Raw genomic sequence first — 18941 nt, 5'->3', positions numbered from 1 at the left:
CCCCAGGGAATCCTGACCCGCTCCCCACCCCCCACCCCCGGGCCTCTGGCGTTCAGTTCATGCCTAGCCTCTAACCCTGCAGGCTCAGAACCGACTCGGTTTCCCCAGTCTTGGCCCCGGAAGTTCATCTTGGATTTGGGCTTCCCTCTGCTCTGGCCCCAGCAGTCCCTGTGGTCCTGGCTGGAAATATCCCCCTCTCCGGACCCCTGGAACCCTACCTTTGCCACAGGTGTTTGACAAGAACCCCACCCAGGCTCTAGCTGATGCTTTCCCGGCAGTGGAGGCGGGTGGGACTGGTGCAGACGCTTGTGTGGTGACTTGCACGGCAGCACAGGGCCAGCCACGCCCAATGCACGAGGGTCGGAGCGAGGCCACCCCTCTGGGGGCACAGAGGGCCAGGATCAAGATGCTTTGTGTCTGTCCATGGTCCTGCCTATCGATACAGACAAGCGCTGGTTTTGTTTCAAACCCTGGGATGCTGGGCCCTTCACTCAACATTTCCTGGTTTTCCTTCTCTATCTGGATAAAAAGAAAAGTGTTTACATTTTCTTTTTACACTATTCCAGGAAAAATAAACCGCAATTTATGTTTCAAAAAACACTTCTCCCTCTGGGACTCTGAGGCCTTGTCTCTTTTTTTAACCTCAAACACATAAGTATCAATCTAGGCGCAAAACTAAATTGGCTGATTTTCCTCTGAATCGACTGGTTTCTTGATGAACATCTTCTCTGTGGGCACAAAGGGTGTAAATCAACCCAACAGGAGAAATGTTTCTAACCGGGATGCTCAGGAAGTTTCTAACAATGAGAGCTTTCTAACAGTAAGGATGGCGGTCTATTAACTTGCCTCAAAACAAAACAAAACAAAAGAAACCCCCACCCCTCGAAGATCTTTCGTCCCTCTTAAGACTCTAGTTAACAGCGAGGTATTTAGGAGCCTTAGGGGCAGGGGTACCCGGGTCATTTGTGCAAAGCCGCAACTTGGTCAGGCTTGCCCGGAAGGAGCTGGCACCGCAGAGGAGACAGCCGGCGTCACAGCGGAGGTGGATACCTCTGCTCTTCGGCCTCCCACCAGAGCCTCCCGGTGGCAAAAGGCTACCAGGATCCAGGTGTCCTGGGAGCCGGGGAAACACAGCCTGTGGGGGTCTGAGGGTGGGGCAGGGAGAGATAGGAATCGAGACCCAAACGGGCTACCCTAACTCACTGCATGCGTTATGACGTCTGCGCTATTGCTACCCTCATCTTACAGGAGGAAGAGGTGTTAGGCTCTTCCCAGGTGTGAAGCCAGGGGTGGCAGAGCTGAGGCACAGCCCATGTGTCCCACCGAGCAGTCTGTTCCTTAAGCCAAGGGGCCCCCACTTGTCCCTGCAAATCGTTAGCCCGGTACCTCGTCGAACACACGTGCACGCACACGCACACTTACCACTTTCTTCCGCTCATACAATTGCTTTACCTAAACTGGGGTGTTCTCGTTGAAATACAGGCTCTCTCACTGGTTTAAAAGATGGTCAGCGTTACGAATAATAAGTGCTGGAGAGGGTGTGGGGAAAAGGGAGCCCTCCTATACTGTTGGTGGGAGTGTAAATTGCTGCAGCCACTATGGAGAACAGTATGGAGGTTCCTCAGAAAACGAAAACTAGAACTTCCATATGATCCAGCAATTCCACTCCTGGACATATACCCAGACAAATCTCTAATTCAAAAAGATACATGCACCCCTATGTTCCTAGCAGCACTATTTACAATATCCAAGACATGGAAATAACCTAAGTGTCCGTCGACAGATGAAAGGATAAAGAAGATGTGGTACACAGATACGATGGAATACTACTCAGCCATGAAAAAGAACGAAATAGTGTCATTTGCAGCATCATGGATGGACCTGGAGATGATCATACTAAGTGAAGTAAGTCGCACAGAGAAAGACAAACATCATACGAGTTCGTAACTGAAAGTGGGGGCAGGCTGCTTGCCACTCAAAAGACGATAAAGAGGTCAGGCTGGTGGAAAGCAAAGTTTGCTTCATTTAGCATGCCAGCAACCGGGGGACTGGGGGCGGGGGTGGAAAGTCACCTGTCCAAAGGCTGACTCCCTCCCTCCTACAACCAGTGGGCAAGAGCTTTTATAGGTTGAGGGAGCGGGCTCCGTGCAGAAACAGCACGGTCCGCTCTGACAGGCATCTTGAACTTGGTCATCAGTGGTCTGACAAGCATCATCTTGACTGTTTTAGGTACAGTTAATCTGTAGTTCCAGGGTCTTTTTGTTCCCATTTCTTTGAGGCCAGTTCTCGGAGTTGTGGCAGCTTATGTCATGGCTACAGCCTGGTCATTACGTAGTTCACTTCTTCCACCTGGCAGAGGTTTCAGTATCTGTAAGACGGCTCACAGGACATGGCTCAGAACTGTAGATGGCCCTTTTAGCCCTTAAGGAGGAGCTAAAAGTCCTTGACTTTGCTTAATGACTAAACTATTATGATTTGGTCTCCTCTGTTTCCGCATTTTCTCACTTCTCTGATTAAACTTATTCTTTGGCTAGAGATTTTCCCCAGACGAAAGTCAGGCTGAGGACATGGGCCAAGGACCGTAGGGTCCTGTTCCATTTCAATGTCACTTGTATGTGGAATCTTAAAAAACGACACAAATAAACTTATCTATCAAACAGAAACAGACTCACAGACATAGAGGACAGACCTGTGGTAGCCAAGGCGGAGGGGTGCGGGAGGGAAGGACTGGGAGTTTGGGATTAGCAGGTGCAAACTATTATATACAGAATGGATGAACAGCAGGGCCTACCGTACGGCATAGGGAACTCTATTCGATACCCTGTAATAAACCGTAATGGAAAAGAATATTTTTTAGAAGGAATGTATATATGTGTATAACTGAGTCACTTTGCTGTACAGCAGAAATTAATACAACATCGTAAATCAACTATAGCTCAATACAATTTTTTTTTCATGGTCAACCTTTATATTCACTTACATGCACCAAGTGCTACGCCAACTCTTTGCATATGCTCTAGTTAATCTTCATAACAACCTTATCAGGACTATTATCACCCCCCTGAACAAATGAAAAAGGCTGAGGCTCAGAGAAGCAGGACCCAGCGCTCTGACCTCCGACCTGCCTCATCCTGAATGCACTGGACTCAAACACAGGTGCAGTGCATCTCCGACAGCTTTGGGGTTTCCTGCAAAAAAAAGTATGACTAACCCTCCAGATTAGAAACTTGAAAAACAAGCTTCTCCCTGAGCTTGCAGGAGTGATTTCCCAGATGCTCCCTAGAGGCCATGAGGGGCCAGGCAACCTCCATGGGCGCCTCTCTCGCTCCTGACAAATGGTAACCAGGGAGACCAGGAGCTCGCAACATTTTGTGAGGTGACTACAGAGAATTCTAAACAGGGTACAAAATCACTTATATGGCCGGTGGTCCACGCCATGGCGGCACCTCTAGGGAGTTTGCTGTCAGGGGGGAAATCCCACAGAAGCCTGAGCAGACAGGCAGTGGGTTTTCCCCGGTCAGGGTTGGACACCCAGGAAGCACCTCCTCTCCGGCCGGCTGGGTCTGGATGACAGAGGTTCCCTGCTACACTTTCAAAATGAGATTCTTCCACACTGCAACCCTCAGCCAGTGAGGGCTGTTCCTCCCAGCAGCCTAGAAAGAACAGGGGTTAAGGTCAGAGCGAACAGGCTTGAGCCCTGGCTCTGCTGCAAGAGGCTGGGCTGCCGTCGGCCGGCTCCGGTGGCCTCTGGAGTCTCGGTTTAGCCCCTCGTAACGGGGCGGCGAGCTGCTGCAGGCAGGAGCCACTCAGGACGGTAAAGCTGTCTGTGTCTGGCATCTGTGGATCCTGATGTTAGGGAAGAGGCAGGTCGGATCATCATGGGGTCAGACAGAGCACCAGGGCAGCAGGAGAGCATCGGGGGATGCTCTCCAGGGTGGGCCCCCACCCTCCACCCAGATCAAACTTCAAGGGGAAAGCCTCGCTCCTCTGACGTGAGAGGGACTCTGCGTCTGTTTCCGATCCGGTCCCTGATTAATAGACAATCGCCATCTCAGTATTTTCCTGGCCAACAGTTCTCTATGGGATGCAGCCATGAAGACATGTATACCATGATTTTCAATTTTACTCTCGTGGGAAGATACTACTGTTTCCACTCACATCCCTGCAAACGGATTGTGCTGGACTATAAAGCTGGCGGAAAAATTCACAACTGAGGCAATTTCAAAAGTTGATAAATATCAGTGACAATAAACTGGTTGATATTATTCCAATTTGCCCCTGAGCTCAGACCATTCCAACAGCTGGCATCAGGCTATGTGTATCATTCGGTAGCCTCTTTTCACTTATTTTCCCCATAAGCCTAATTACACTGTGCATAATTACGTTAATACCGTGCGCATACGTACCCTTACCAATACCCGCCAATTTCGCAGTGTCATCTCCCGCGTGGATTGAGGGCCACTGGCTGCTGCGAACAGCACTGCCGACGGGAAAGTGGCCGCGTGCTACCTGTCACGGCGCTTGTCACTTTATCCCCCTATTGACTTTGTCCCTCAAATATACTAAGTCCCCAGTGGGATCCAGAGGTGTGAGTTTCACGGTTCTTTTGCATGTTGGCAAATTTCTTTCCAGAAAAACCAGAATGATACAAAAATGTCACCCACCGTCAGGCTGGGTAGGCGTGACCAACACCCCCTCTCTGCTAGCTTGTATCATTCACTCACAGTTTCAGTTTAAGCTTGAAATTTTATCATTTTCACTCACGTTTGCTCTCCTAAAACATTTACCTAAGAATGATCAGTAATTTTAATTTGAACTTTCCTCCCCTGTTTCCTTTTTAATTTGGTGTCACACTAGACCTCCTGCCCCTTACTTTTTTTCCTCTTTCTTTTCCTCAATCCTTTCCAAACGCCTTCTCTCATGAAGTCACATAATCGTTGATAAAAGCTCACAACCATCTGCTTTTCCTATAGACTTGAGACTATTAAGCGATGTCCTAGTTGGTTGCTTCTTTCCACGACAGCCGGATGCCCCTTGACGACGACACATACGACACAGCGAGAGTCAACACGGGACACCTGCCGCTGGGCGCCTAGGCAACATCTCTAGCACATGCTCTGGGGAGTCTCCGCTCTTCTTCACCGGTCAGGTCAGCAGTAAATACTGACTCCTGGATTCACGGTGAACACGACCCCCTGGGCATGGCTGCAGGCCTGTCACCCGCATGGCTAAGAGGCCCGCATCTGAGGCTCCCCCCAAGCCAAATCCTGAGAACTCTTGGACCCTGGTGGCCACATCCGACGGTCCAAGAAACCCAACAACTCTGCGTCGCCTGACATTCTGCTAAGCTTGCCGTATGCCTTATTCCCTTAACACCCTCATCACCCCTGCCAGTATGATTACTGCTGTTTCACCAAGGCTCTGAGGGGCTGGTGCCCTGACGGAGGCCAGAGAACCAGTAATGCGAACAGCGGTGCCGGCATTTCTGACTCTGAAGCCAGCCTCTCCCTAACCTCCGCGGCCGGGCATCGGGGCACACCCGGGCCGCCTGCCACCTGTGCCCTCACACGGCCCAAGGGGTCAGACCCCAGGGCCCCTGCCCGGGCTGGGGAGGCATTGCCTGGCTCCCAGAGTGTGGTCGGGGTCCCACCTGATCACCACACCCCGGAGAGGATTCTCCAGGTGCGGGCACCAGGCCCCCGCCTGGGCGGGTCCCCAACGCAAACGGAAACAGGCAGAGGCTGAGCAACCCAGGAGCAGCGCTGCTTCCCCAGTTCCTCCAAAGCCTGACAAATGCCGGCTGGTGACCGTCCGCAGGGCCTGGGGGAACCCTTCATCTCTGTTCTCTCTGTCTTCACAGCCGCTCTGCAAAGAAGCGAAATTATCCCCACTCTAGAGATGAGGAGACAGGCTCAGGGAAGCGGGGGCCGGACTACGCCACGCAGCTCACGACCGGTTTCACACGTGGGTCTGTGCACTGGGAAGACCGGACCACTTCCCTCTGGCCTGGGGTCCCCCACGACCCTCGCTTACAGGGAGCCCAGCCACTCGGAGAATGCAGGGGGATTTGAGCTTTTCCTCGGAGGCCGCGTGCCAATTCGCCGCCCCTGTGCGCCCCGGGCACCCTCCTCCAGAAATGCCGACGAGACCCAGAGAAACCTCGAGGCCACTCTTTTAAAATATCAAGGGAGTCTAATTTTCCTGGGGTCTCTCCCCAGACTTACCACCAGACTCAGATGGAGAGTTAACAGGGTAAAACCTGCAGAATAAACAACTGCTCGAAGAGGGGGAAATATGTAAATAACCCCCCCCCCCAGCTATTTAGTTGAATCTGTGGAGGTTTAAATGGGTTTTCTCTTATTTTCATTATTTTAAGCAAACTGGCGTTGTGCAGCAGCCCACCTGCCATGGGCCGAGGAGAGACAGAAAAGCCTGCTGTGAACGTCATGATTTTTCTCTCTTTCAGATACACCCAGATGCTCCTTGTCTTGCCTACATGTTAACTGTTCCAGGGAGACCACTGCCCTGGCCAGTTTTTATGCCGCAATTGTCCCCTTTGCTGTGGTTCTGTCTCAGAAGGAAAATACTGCTGATTTAAATGAGAAACCAACTGTAAAGAACCAAGTCTTGGAGCCTTTCAGAGAAATAGGATGAAGGGAAAAACCCAAGCCACCTGCTTGAATTTCCCTTGGAAACTGGAGAAAACAACATACTCGGGGCAGATGGACCCCTCTCCCACTTTGCCACCTGCAGTTTACTTGCTTATTAATAATAGAGGTCCCATTAGTGACCACCTACTGTGTGCTCAGCCTTCGTAAACTTCAGACCCAACTGATTTTTACAAGCATCGTGCGGGAGGATGTCCTTCACGGCAGAGGACCAGAGGGGTCCACCTTCTTCCCCCACCCCTGCCATCTCCCGGCCTCTGTGGGCTCCAGATGCACCATGAACCAGCCTGGAAAAGAATTTCCACTCGCTCTGTTATGTTGCTATTATGGCTCAGAGATCATGGGCTAAAAAAACCCTCAGAACTTTCTGATTCTTCATCTGACTTGTTACTTAGACGCGACACACACAAAAGCGGGTGATTTAGGTTGACGCCTCTTTTCTCAGAAAGTTCCCCTAGCGTACCATACCTGCACCCCGCCGGACGCCCACCCTCCCAGCTGGCCTGAGGAGGCCCACCCAGCTGCAATCAACAGGTGAACCTCCTGTCCCCAAAGTCCCCACACCGGAGGGGCGCTGCCACCGGGAAGGAGCCTGGACCCCCAGGCTCCGAGGACAAACAGCGGTACTCACAGGCAGCCCGAGGTGTTCGTTCTCTGTCCGTGTCTCTCTCTCTCTCTCTCTCTCTCTCCTCCTCGGTGACAGTTAAAAGGCACAGAGGCTGCGATTGCCATTTATGTAGACAGAGCGTCCGCCTTCCCAAAGCCAATCAGAGCGGCTTGCTCTGCTTATTTACCCGGCAGCACGTCCCACCCCCGGCCTCCTGCTCCGTGGAGGACGGGAGGGTCGGCCGGGCAGAGCAGGGCCCAGAGACGGGGAGCCTGCGAGGGCTGCGGGCCTAGAAGGCAAAGGGAAAGGCGCTGTGTGTCCCAGTGCCCTGTGCGACACCCAGGCTGGGGCCAGTTCTCCTGGGGTCTCTCCGGGTAACCTCTGAGCGGCGGGAGGCTCCAGGCTCTTTCAAGGGCTGAAGAAGGGCTGGCCCGGGCAAGGCAAGCGAGGAGCCTCGCTCTGTGCCAGCGCTGGGCCGCGGACGTAGTACCCGTACCTGCTCGGGGCCACTGGGACCTGCTGTGCCGCCGCCGTGCAGGGGGCTGAGCCGACCGCCGAGTGCCAAGCCCACGAGCCCAGGCGGAGAGAGAAGCAGAGGCGGGCCAGGATTTGCAACCAGGTTCACCCGATTCAGAGTCCTGTTCTTTTAGCCCTGATGCCGACCAGCATTCAAAACACAGATTTTTCCTCAAACCCGGACTCGGGCTTCCTTCCCTCCTCACCCTCCGGGCTGGGCAGGCTGACCCGGGCCTTATGTGGCAGTGCCCCTTCCTCAGTTAAGGCGGCCTCAGAGCCTGGAAAGGGGACCTGCGGGGAGGCCCCCAGGCCAGCAGGGCACGCGGATTCCCGCTTCCAACATTCACACTCACCCTGGACACACGCACACACGCACGCACGCGCCACACGCACACGCGCCACGCCCGCGCGCACACGCACAGGTGCACACACCATCGTAAACGTACACGTACACACAAGGCACACACAGACACACAACACAGTTTCAGGGCCTGTGGCACAGCCACGAGCTGGGAACTTCCCACGGAAAGCCATTCCCCCCTGGCTTTAACGAAGCAGCATCTCTTCAAAGGAGCCTCTGCCCTTTGAAGCATCTGTGGAGCTGGCGGGGGCCGAGGCCTTCGCGACAGGTGGGCGGGGCCGGTGGGGCGGGTGGGCGGGGTCTGCGGGGACCCGCGGGCGAGTCCCGCGCAGCTCCTCCCTCCCTCCGCCCAGCGACGACCGCAGGCTGGTGCGGGGATCAGGCCCTTCCGTGCCGGCCCGCCGAGCTCCGCACCACGTCTCCGGGAGCCGCAGAGGAGCGCTCAGCCCCCAGCACCGCTCTGCTGGACGACAGGCCGGGGAGGGAGGGGGCGAGGTTGCAGGGATGGCCGGAGCTGGGCCGGACGCTGTGCCTGCGCAGGGCTCCAGCGGGCTCTGGACGCGGGGCCCTCGGCGCAGGGCCCCTGACCCAGCACAGCGCCCGGCCCAGCGCAGACCCTAGGTGAACCCTGCATCTTTCGTGGAGGCTGTGCAGACGGGGTAGAGGTGTGATGATGGAACTCTGCGAGAGGGGGCTGTGAGAAAAGAATGGAACTCCGTTTTGTAAAGAGTGACAGTCATAATAATTAGCATTTATAAAGGTTCTTTTTCAGGCATTTTTACCACAGGATCACTCACACCCTCACAACTCTCATCACAAGGTAGATTATCATCATCTGCAGTTTACAGATGAGGAAACGCAGGCCCAGAGAGGCTAGGAAATTTGCCCAAGGTCACACAGCTAGCACATGGCTGAGCAGGGAGTCCCTCACCAGGCCCGCCGGCCCCCATGTGGGCACTGCCAGTTGAGCTTTTGCTGTGTGGCACCCAGGGTCGGAGGCAGATGGTGAAACAATAAGCAGAGAGAAAGCCACAGTGACCAGTTGTGACCAGGGCTGCCGAGCCAAGCCTGTGAAGAGGGAGTAGCCCAGAGGGGAGCCTGCAGCTCGGGGCCCGACTGCCCTTGGGGGGACATCCAGTCCTTGAGGGTCTGGGGCAGAGCACTGACATGCCTGGGGGCTTAAAAGTCACGCCAGCTGCTGCTTGGAGAGCAAACTGCAGGGGAGAGAACAGATAGATTTGAGAGTTATCCGGAGGTAGAACAAGGAGGTGTGAAATGGTCTGAAGATGCGGCACAGGACCTGCTGTGTGACTGGGGACAGCTGCTTCCCCGTCCCAGGGACAGTGACAAGCTCTGACTTAGGAACAGGACACCAGGAATGGACCTAACAAAACCTTACAAAAGGTCTGCAAGACTTGTATGAAGAGACTTATAAAAGCTCACGAGAGGACATTAAAGAAGACCTGAATAAATGGAAATAAATGTCCAGTCATGGATAAAGAACACCCAGTATCAAAACATTTCCATTTTCCTCAAACTGATGAACAGATTCAGTAGTAGTTCAATCAAAATCCCACATAGATATTTGACTCTAAAATATGAACGCAGAAGCAAAAGTCTGAGAACGACCAGCATACGCTTGAGAAAGAAGAATATTGCAGTCTTGCTCTATACTTGTGAGACAGGTGAACCTGTAAAAATGTAACAGTTCTGATGCAAGGATAGACATCTGGCCAATCCAACAGAATAGACAGCCCAGAAAAAAATCCCACAAAAGATTTGGAAAATGGACATATGTGGAATCACAGAACGCGTGAGAAAGAATAAACTATTAAATGGTGCTAGAACAACTGGTTGGCTACTTGGAAAATACATGATCTTGAATCTGTTTCTCACCCCATATACAAAAATAAATTCCTGATAGATTAAATCCTTAACTGTGAAAGGCAAACTTCTTAGGACAACAGAGAAGTATATTTTCATTACTGTGGAGAGGAAGGATTTCTTAAATGATTCACTTAATCAGCTAACCATAAGAGACTGACAAATCTGACTACATTATTGTTAAGAATATCTGTTCTGGGGGCTTCCCTGGTGACGCAGTGGTTGAGAGTCCGCCTGCCGATGCAGGGGGCACGGGTTTGTGCCCCAGTCCGGGAGGATCCCACGTGCCGCGGGGCAGCTGGGCCCGTGAGGCATGGCCGCTGAGCCTGCGCATCCGGAGCCTGTGCTCCGCAACGGGAGAGGCCACAACAGTGAGAGGCCCGCGTACCGCAAAAAAAAAAAAAAAAAAAAAAAAGAGAAAATCTTATGGTTTTCTTCCTCTGAACTGTTAATGTGATGAATCACATTAAATTTTCTAATTTTCAAGTATCCTTTTATTCTTGGGATAAAAGTCTGGTGTATTAACATTTTGCATAGAATTTTTTCTCTGGTTTTAGTGTCAGATTCTATGGTATCATAGACTGCTCTGAGGGTAATTTCTTCTTTTTTGATTCTCTGAAACAGTCGTATAATTTTGAAATTTGGAATTGCCCGGTCACTAAAAGAGTATAAGAAATCATACATAAAATCATTTGTGCCTCCCTTTTATTTTTGAGGGAATATTTGATATTAACAAATCAATTTTTTTTCTTTTTTAACATCTTTACTGGAGTATAACTGTCTTACAATGGTGTGTTAGTTTCTGCTTTACGACCAAGTGGATCAGTTATACATGTACATATGTTCCCATATCTCCTCCCTCTTGCGTGTCCCTCCCACCCTCCCTATCCCACTCCTCTAGGTGGTCACAAGCACCGAGCTGATCAACAAATCAATTTTTTATTACTATAGGACTATTTAAGATTTCTAGTTCTCTTGGAACCCAATTTGATATTATTTCATCAATTTTTAAAGATTTAATGACAAGAATTTTTTTTTTTTTTTTGGTGGTACGCGGGCCTCTCACCGTTGTGGCCTCTCCCGTTGCGGAGCGCAGGCTCCGGACGCGCAGGCTCAGCAGCCACGGCTCACGGGCCCAGCCGCTCCGCGGCACGTGGGATCCTCCCGGACCGGAGCACGAACTCGCGTCCCCTGCATCGGCAGGCGGACTCTCAACCACTGCGCCACCAGGGAAGCCCCAAGAATTTTTTAATGATATACTCATTACCTTTTTAGTTTGTTGGATCTCTAATTATATCCCCTTTTATTATCATATTTTTTTAACCTATTCTGCTCTCTTTTTGTCTTTAGTTAATATTGCCAGAACTGTGTCTATTTTATTAGTCTTAAAAAAAAACTAGCCCTTGGGCTTCATTGATCCTCCCTCATCTACCTGTATTTTCTTTTTCACTAATTTATCCTCTTTGTCTTTATTATTGCCTTCATTCAGTGATCTTTAGCCTGTTGTTCTTTTTCTAACATCTTTAGTTGAGTGATTGTCTCATTAGTTTTTGGCCTTTTTTACTTTCTAATGTAAGCATTTAAAACTATTTACTTTCTTCTATGTACTTCTTTCAATACATAGCTCAAGTTTTAAAATTAGCATATTTCATTATCATTTTTTTCTAAGTATTACTTAACTTCTTTTATGTTTTTAAATTGATTCGTGAGTTGTGCAGTACCTTTCCAAAAATTTCCAGACACATATAGCAATTTTTACTTATCTTTTTCTTGAATTATAATTTAATTAATTGAATTGAATTGTGGTCAGAGAGCAGCTAGTATTATAGCAGTTCTCTGATGGACACTGAGACTTGCATTACAGCCTGCTACATCCTGAATTTTTATAAACATTTCATGTGCTCTTGAGAAGAAAGTGTATTTTCTAATTACTAGGTGGAGGGTTCCATATACATCCAATAAACCGAGACTGTCACTTGTTGAAGTGCTTTACATCTTCACTAATGTTTCTGTTAACTTGCTCTATCGCCATTGCTGAAGATGTGTTGAAATCTTTTATTAGGGTGGGGAATTTGCCAATTTCTCCACATAGCCGTACCAAGGTTTGCTTTGTACATTTAGGGCTTTTCTGTTAGGTCTGTATGTGTTTAGAACTGTATTGCTTTTTGGTGGACTGAACCTTTTATCATTTAATAAAGTAATGTTACGTAACAGATTACTTGTTAGTGCCCTTGTTCCAGTGTGAATCACCCCTGTTCTCCCTCAGCTGTCAGAGGCTGGGGGTGCAGTGAAGCTCAGGGCTCTATTTCTTGGCACATTATTTAGGAATTTTTTAAAGTCTGGAAGTCACGATTTAAATTTTCAGCAGCACCAACATTTTCCTGGTTTCAAATGTCACACATCCACTCTGAGGACATGCAGAGAGACAGTTCTCTGGGGTATCTCTGTCCCACACCTCCATCCAGGGAGGAACCCTTCCAGACCTGTCATCTGGCCCCATCACGCTGGGTCTCTCGGCTGACCAAGAGCCATCCGAGGTCCTCAGGGCAGAAGGCCACCAGGGGCTTGCCTGCTCCGCGGAGAGGCCCTCAGAACTGACCACCGGACCCCCCAGGTGCAGCGTGGGGAGACTTCCCTAGAAGACCACGCCTTCTGTGCTCTCAGCCACCTCCGGAGCCCAGAGCCCCCCCGCCCCGTGTGCAGCCCTGCACTTTCCACCTCCCACCCTCGACCCCATCAACTGCCCTGCATCTCCTGTCTGGTCCCTCCAGATCCTGCCCCCTGATCTCCAGACCCTTCCTGTGGTGCCCACTACAGGGCCAGGGACATGGTAAGTGCTTTAAATAGGCACCACTTTCCCAGAATGGCAGGGCAGAAAGCGCCAGGTGGTACAGCAAGAACGATCCAAGTTCTACCTCCGTGGTCACGAGCTGTGAGGTCTTGGACCGTCTTCCTCACCTCCTCTGTCCCAGTTTTCTCCCTTGCGAGATGAGGATACAATAGAGGCTAAGCATGTGAATCCCAACACACAGCAAACTACCAAAAGTTACTGGTTTAACTCCAGCCTGATGGAGGAGCAAACGTTCCTTCTCAAGAATTGTATCTTCCGACGGGATTGTAATGAGCCTGCTAGATTGGCAGGGGAGATCCTTTAATTCTCTCAAATCCCACTGCACAGGTAGACTCTGAATTTACCTGTGGGGAGACTACACCATATGTCATGAAGGGAGAGCCTCTGCAGAGTCACAGATGTGAAGGTAAGGGAAGAGTTAATATCCATTCAGCATCTCCCATGTGCCGGGTATTTTCCATATATTATGAGAGTCGGGGCTCACCAGAACCTGACAAGGTGGGTACCATTAAAATCCCCATTTTAGAGAGGAAGAAACAGAGGCTCAGAGGCCCCCACCACGTGGGTGGCAAGTGGTAGAAAGCAGAGGAATCCACACATGTGCCCTGTGTTTGCTGTGCTGGCGGTGGCCCCGAGATGGGCTCCCGCCCCCGCCTTATCCCACATGGGTGCCTGTGAGCACCTGTGGGCACCGGCATCCCCGCCCACCCCCCGACCACAGCGTGGCGCCTGTAGCCCCACAGACGGCGTGTAGATAGACCCTGTCTTCTCCAGGCTCCAAGCGAGCTGACCTTTATACCAAAACATCCGGCACCGGGGCAGCAGAGTCAAGGTCCAGGCGGTGCCGTTTCCAACAATCATCACTGATTAAGTAGAAAGTCAGGACTTACTTTCTGGGACCTCGGGCTCCCTTCTGAGATTGGCCAGCTCTGGGGGTTGAGGAGGACGTGGGAGAGCCGCTGAGGAGTCGGGCAGCCTGTAGCCCCGCACTCTTCTTGCCACTTCAGATCCACAAGGCCGAGCTTGTTCAGTCACATACGCTGGTTAAATATTAATTTCTAATGGTGGTAAAGGTCGAGGAAATCTTGAGAAAACCTACAGAGAACAGCTCATCTCTGGGGAATTTAGGAAACTATCCTCTACTCAAAATGTATACACATTTACTTCGATTTCCTCTTTGCATTTTCTACTTTGAGATATTTACCTTTAGAGCTTTCCTCCATCTGAAATTTACTTTAGGGTAAAGTTCTAATTTATCCCCCATAGAGTAAGCTAATTCTTCCAACAGAATCTTTGAAAAATATTTCTGTTTCTTGAGCTTGTTGTGGTCCTGTGGAATTAATTGTTCTTTCATTTCTGCGCCAGGGCTACAGCATTTAAACTTTATCTCTTTCCTTTTTTAAAAAACATATTTCCGTTATTTTCTTATTGAAGTAAATTTGATTTACAATGCTGTGTTAGTTTCAGGTGTACAGCAAACTGTAAACTTTGATCACTTTCTAATGCATTGCGGTACTTGGAAGGGCAAGGGTTCCCTTATCAGTTTTCTTTTAATAAAAATCCTTGCTGGGCTTCCCTGGTGGCGCAGTGGTCGAGAGTCCGCCTGCCGATGCGGGGGACGCGGGTTCGTGCCCCGGTCCGGGAGGATCCCACGTGCTGCGGAGCGGCTGGGCCCGTGAGCCGTGGCCGCTGAGCCTGCGCGTCCGGAGCCCGTGCTCCGCAACGGGAGAGGCCACAGCAGTGAGCGGCCCGCGTACCGCAAAAAAAAAAAAAAAAAAAAAAAAAAAAAAAAAAAAAAAAAAAAAAATCCTTGCTGCTTTCACATGTTTCTCTTTCAAGAGGAACTTTAAAATCATCTGTTCCTACATTCAAAAATTCTACTGAGGTCTGGGTTGCAAGCACACTGGTGCGGAGTTAAGCTGTGGAGCTGACCTCTTAGGAAGTGAGCTTTCCCGTCTACAACCCCACCGTCTAACTCTGGGCACGTCCTCCTCTTAGTTTGGGTTCCCCCAGAGCTGCTCCTGAGACAAAGACTCACGTGCCAGTTGCTTATTTTGTTCGTTGTTATTTTGTTAGGCAGTACCAGGCTTGTTTCCAAGCCAGTTACCCGCCTGGTGGCCTGGTGGGCAGGGACCCTGCGGCAGGACTTTGGGAGCTGGGATGGGGGGGGTCCACCTGAGAGGGCTGGTAATTCGCCCTCACTCGGACACAGCAAGCTCTGGTGCCCGGGGACGGCTGCGGGCAGAGTCACCAGACCCCGCGGCTGGTGCAAAGAAGCGATGGATCGTGGATGGCGTCGGCCGAGGCCGCTTAACCAAGTCCTGCGTCGGCAGGTCTGCGTTGGAGGCTCGTTGACGCAAGAGTAGAAGTTCTGGGTACCTTTCACTAGACCATGTGGACTCGAGCTTTTCAACAGAACACATTACATTTTCAACCGAATGCAGCTTGGAGTTAAAGAACCCCTTGTAGCGATGTCACATGTGGACACCCAGGCCTCCCTGGGGAGGAGGATCTGGGTCTGTCTGGTGGGCAGAGCCAGTGAAGCCGCCCTACCCCATGGGTCTCCGAAAGCCTCTTCCTCTCCCAGTGAGTCGTACATCTCGGTTACACTGAGCAAATCTCTACAGTGTCAAAGCCACATCATCTGGTCTGGAGACAGGTGCAGGGACTTCGGTATTCCCACTTTGTGGAGATTGAAGCAAAGTGGAGCCCCGGAGACTGCGGTGAAGTCGGGGGTGAAAAGCCATGAGGCACACACCTGCTTAGGCCTGCCCTGTGACCGGATCTGCAGCGGAGAAATGTCCTCGGAATCAAATTTTCTTGGAAAAGCCACTTTGCTTAGGAGCAGATGAGAATGTCAATTCCATCCTATTTGCAGAGCAGTGTTTTGAAATTTTTTTTTTAAACATCTTTATTGGAGTATAACTGTTTTACAATAGTGTCTTAGTTTTTCCTTTACAACAAAGTGAATCAGTTATACATACACATATGTTCCCATATCTCTTCCCTCTTTCGTCACCCTCTCTCCCACCCCTCTAGGTGGTCACAAAGCACAGAGGTGAATTCCCTGTGCTACGCGGCAGCTTCCCACTAGCCATCTAATTTACATTTGGTAGTGTGTATATGTCCCTGCCACTCAGAGAGCAGTGTTTTGAAATTTTAATGAAGTCCAGCTTAGCTTTTCTTCTGTGGATCACGCCTTTGGTGTTGTAGCTAAGAAGTCATCACCAAACCCTCTATTCATCTAGATTGTCTCCTGGGTCATATTCTGGGGGTTTTATAGTTTTGCATTTACGTTCAGGTCTGTGATCCATTTTGAGTTAGTTTTTGTGCAGGTGTGAGGCCTGTCTTTTGCATGGGGATGTCAGTCGTTTCAGCACCGTTTGTTGGAAAGACTGTCTCTGCTCTGTTGTGTTGCATTTGCTCCTTTGTCAGAGAGAGTTGACTCTATTTGTGTGGGTCTGTTTCTGGCCTCTCCGCTCTGTTCCGCTGATCCATTTCTCTCTGCTTTCATCAATTCCACTCGGCCTTGGTTACTGCAGCTTCAGAGAAGGTCTGAAATCTGGGGTGTCACACCTCCAGCTCAGTTCTTCTCCAGTTCATCTGTTTTTCCAATCACTGGGATCAACCTCTCGCTGGGTCATGAAACCAGTTTAGAGATCTCGTGAGCAGCATTTTTAAAAAGGAAAGCCAACAGAACAGAACAGAATAGACTAGGAAAGAGGGGCCATTGCACCTAACGAGAGAAATCGTGTTTCCTGAAATGTCTGTTTCGATGATGTATGGGCGTATGTGTGCTGGGCCGCAAGATGACAGCGTTTCTTACCGTAGGTTACGATCAAAGACAGCAGATGCCACTAAAGATCATACGCTCTCTCTGGAGAAATAAAGGAGATCGAGATTTGTAACATATGTGCAGGTGAGGATTCAACAGTGACCACACAAGCAGGAGGAAGCAGCTATTCCTGTCATTGTTGTTCATTTCACTTAAAAATTGATGTTCATATGTTCCTTAGCTATTTGCAGTTTTCTTCTGGGAATTCTGGGCTTCCGTTTACTGTATTATTTATTTGTAGCTCGGGAGTGACCAGGACTGGGCCTGGGAGGGGGCCAGGGCTGGCGTGCCGGTGGGACCCGAGGGCCACGGCGGAGCCCTCTGTGGGGGCCAGTCAGCTCGGCGGATCGGAGGCAAAGCCACCAGTTTCGCTGCTCTAATTATAATTAAGCTAATACGGTCCAGTGGGTTTCATTGCGTTGTCTTTTTTTTTTTTGGGGGGCTGAGCTGTGTGGCTTGCAGGATCTTGCAGGATCTTAGTTCCCAGATCAGGGATCGAGCCTGGGCCCGGCAGTGAGAGTGCTGAGTCCTAACCACTACACCAGGGAATTCCCTATCGTATTGTGTTTTTTTTTTTTTTTTTCAAATTTGTTATTTTTGGCTGTGTTGGGTCTTTGTTACTCTGCGCGGCCTTCCTCTAGTTGCAGCGAGCGGGGGCTACTCTTCGTTGCGGCGCACAGGCTTCTCGTTGCGGTGGCTTCTCTTGTTGCGGAGCACGGACTCTAGGCGCGTGGGCTTCAGTAGTTGTGGCACATGGGCTTCAGTAGTTGTGGCGCGTGGGCTTCAGTAGTTGTGGCGCATGGGCTCTAGAGTGCAGGCTCAGTAGCTGTGGTGCACAAGCCTAGTTGCTCTGCAGCATGTGGGATCTTCCCGGACCAGGGCTCGAACCCGTGTCCCCTGCATCAGCAGGCAGATTCTTAACCACTCGCATTGTCTTTTTGAGCCTCACCTAGGAGGGGGGCGGATGTGGTGTTAGTGGCCTGGTTTGGCAAAGGAGAAGAGGGGTGGGTAGAGGCCGGAAGAGGTTCCTGCTTGGTGCACAGGTGGGCAGGTGGGAGAGAGAGCACAGTTCAGTCTTTCGAGAAGCCCTGTCTTTGCCCAGTTACCTGAGCACAGAACCAGCCGTGGATTCCGTGCAATGTAATGAAGGCCATTGCCCGGCTCTGGAGTGACTCAGTACAAAGAGAGTGGCCGGAGGGCGCCGGAGGAACCCCAGTCAGAGAATCAAGAGGTGGGAGGCCAGGCCTGGCCGTGCCGGGACCGGCCATGTACACCTGAACAAGCCCACCTGGGTGGCGATCGGGCTGGCATGTGGGGTGCCGGGAAAGGGCACAGCAGGGGCTGCACCACCTCTACCACGTGAGGCCAAACAGAGCCTGTCAGCGGGCAGTGAGGGGCCGGAGGCACCCGCGTCCTCCCAGGGCCAGCGTTCGCCACAACCTTCCCAGGTAGGCTGGCCGTTTGCTCACTGGTACTCCACGGGACAGCTCAGGCCTTTCCCACCACATTCTACCAAGACCACTACCGTAGAAGCTAAAAAGTCCCTGGTGGCTTGGGAGGGATCAAAACACAGCAGGTGCACGGACCCTACATTCCCGGGGCGCACGGTAAGTCGGGGACTGTCTCGTCCACCTGTGCCGGTCTACGGGCAAATGCTTTTATTGCCAAGTCGGAGGTTTTAATTCTGTAGGGTTATGAGGGGCCTGAAGATATGCAGGTTCAAAGCCCTACAGGGGACTCTGATGAATGGATGGGGTGAAACCCATTGCTCTGAGCCAGTAGTGTCCTTTCACAAGCGTGTTAAGTGATTTCCCCAGGACACGCCGCTACGAGCGGGCAGAAGACGCACCTGGTTCTCTGGGCAGCTTCTGGAATTCTCCTTCCCGGTGGGAGCTGCATCGGATCATGCTGGGCCTGGTACAGAGGCACGTTTCTGTCTCCGACGCAACCTTCCGAATGAGGACCCCTGGGAGTAAGGCCAGGAGTACACCTGCCCGGCATCATCTTGAAGGTGTCCATTCTGGAGAGGAAGTGTCAGAAACACAGGTTTGGTACAGCCCGTGCAGTCCACCCTGACAGCAGGGCTCAGCTGTCAACTCAGCACTGCAGCAGAAAACTGTCAATGTTCCAAATGACCTTAGAAAATACCTCGATTATCCCAGAAAGTGCAGTGCAGTCATATTTTATGTCCGATAGAAATAGTGCAATAATAAAATATT

General features: G+C 51.0%; 1 protein-coding gene across 3 annotated transcripts in view; it reads right to left on the bottom strand.

Moving 5' to 3' along the window:
• DDC (dopa decarboxylase) overlaps nucleotides 1–18737 on the bottom strand; it is a 91158-nt gene extending 72421 nt beyond the window's left edge. For 2 of the 3 annotated variants that reach the window (XR_010842350.1, XM_067042958.1), the window contains exon 1: nucleotides 18572–18737. Coding sequence is in view for 1 of the 3 variants with exons in the window: in XM_067042958.1 (XP_066899059.1) it covers nucleotides 18572–18726 (155 nt within the window). In the remaining 2 variants the exon portion in view is untranslated. Of the gene's footprint in view, nucleotides 1–7299; nucleotides 7308–18571 lie in introns of those variants that run through there. The other variant, XM_067042959.1, reaches the window with a different exon arrangement.
• Between the last annotated feature and the right edge of the window lie 204 nt (nucleotides 18738–18941).

The sequence above is a fragment of the Kogia breviceps genome, chromosome 9 (genome assembly GCF_026419965.1).
Source record: "Kogia breviceps isolate mKogBre1 chromosome 9, mKogBre1 haplotype 1, whole genome shotgun sequence".
In the NCBI taxonomy this organism is placed as follows: Eukaryota; Metazoa; Chordata; class Mammalia; order Artiodactyla; family Physeteridae; genus Kogia; species Kogia breviceps.
This window is presented reverse-complemented; position numbering and strand designations above follow the sequence as displayed.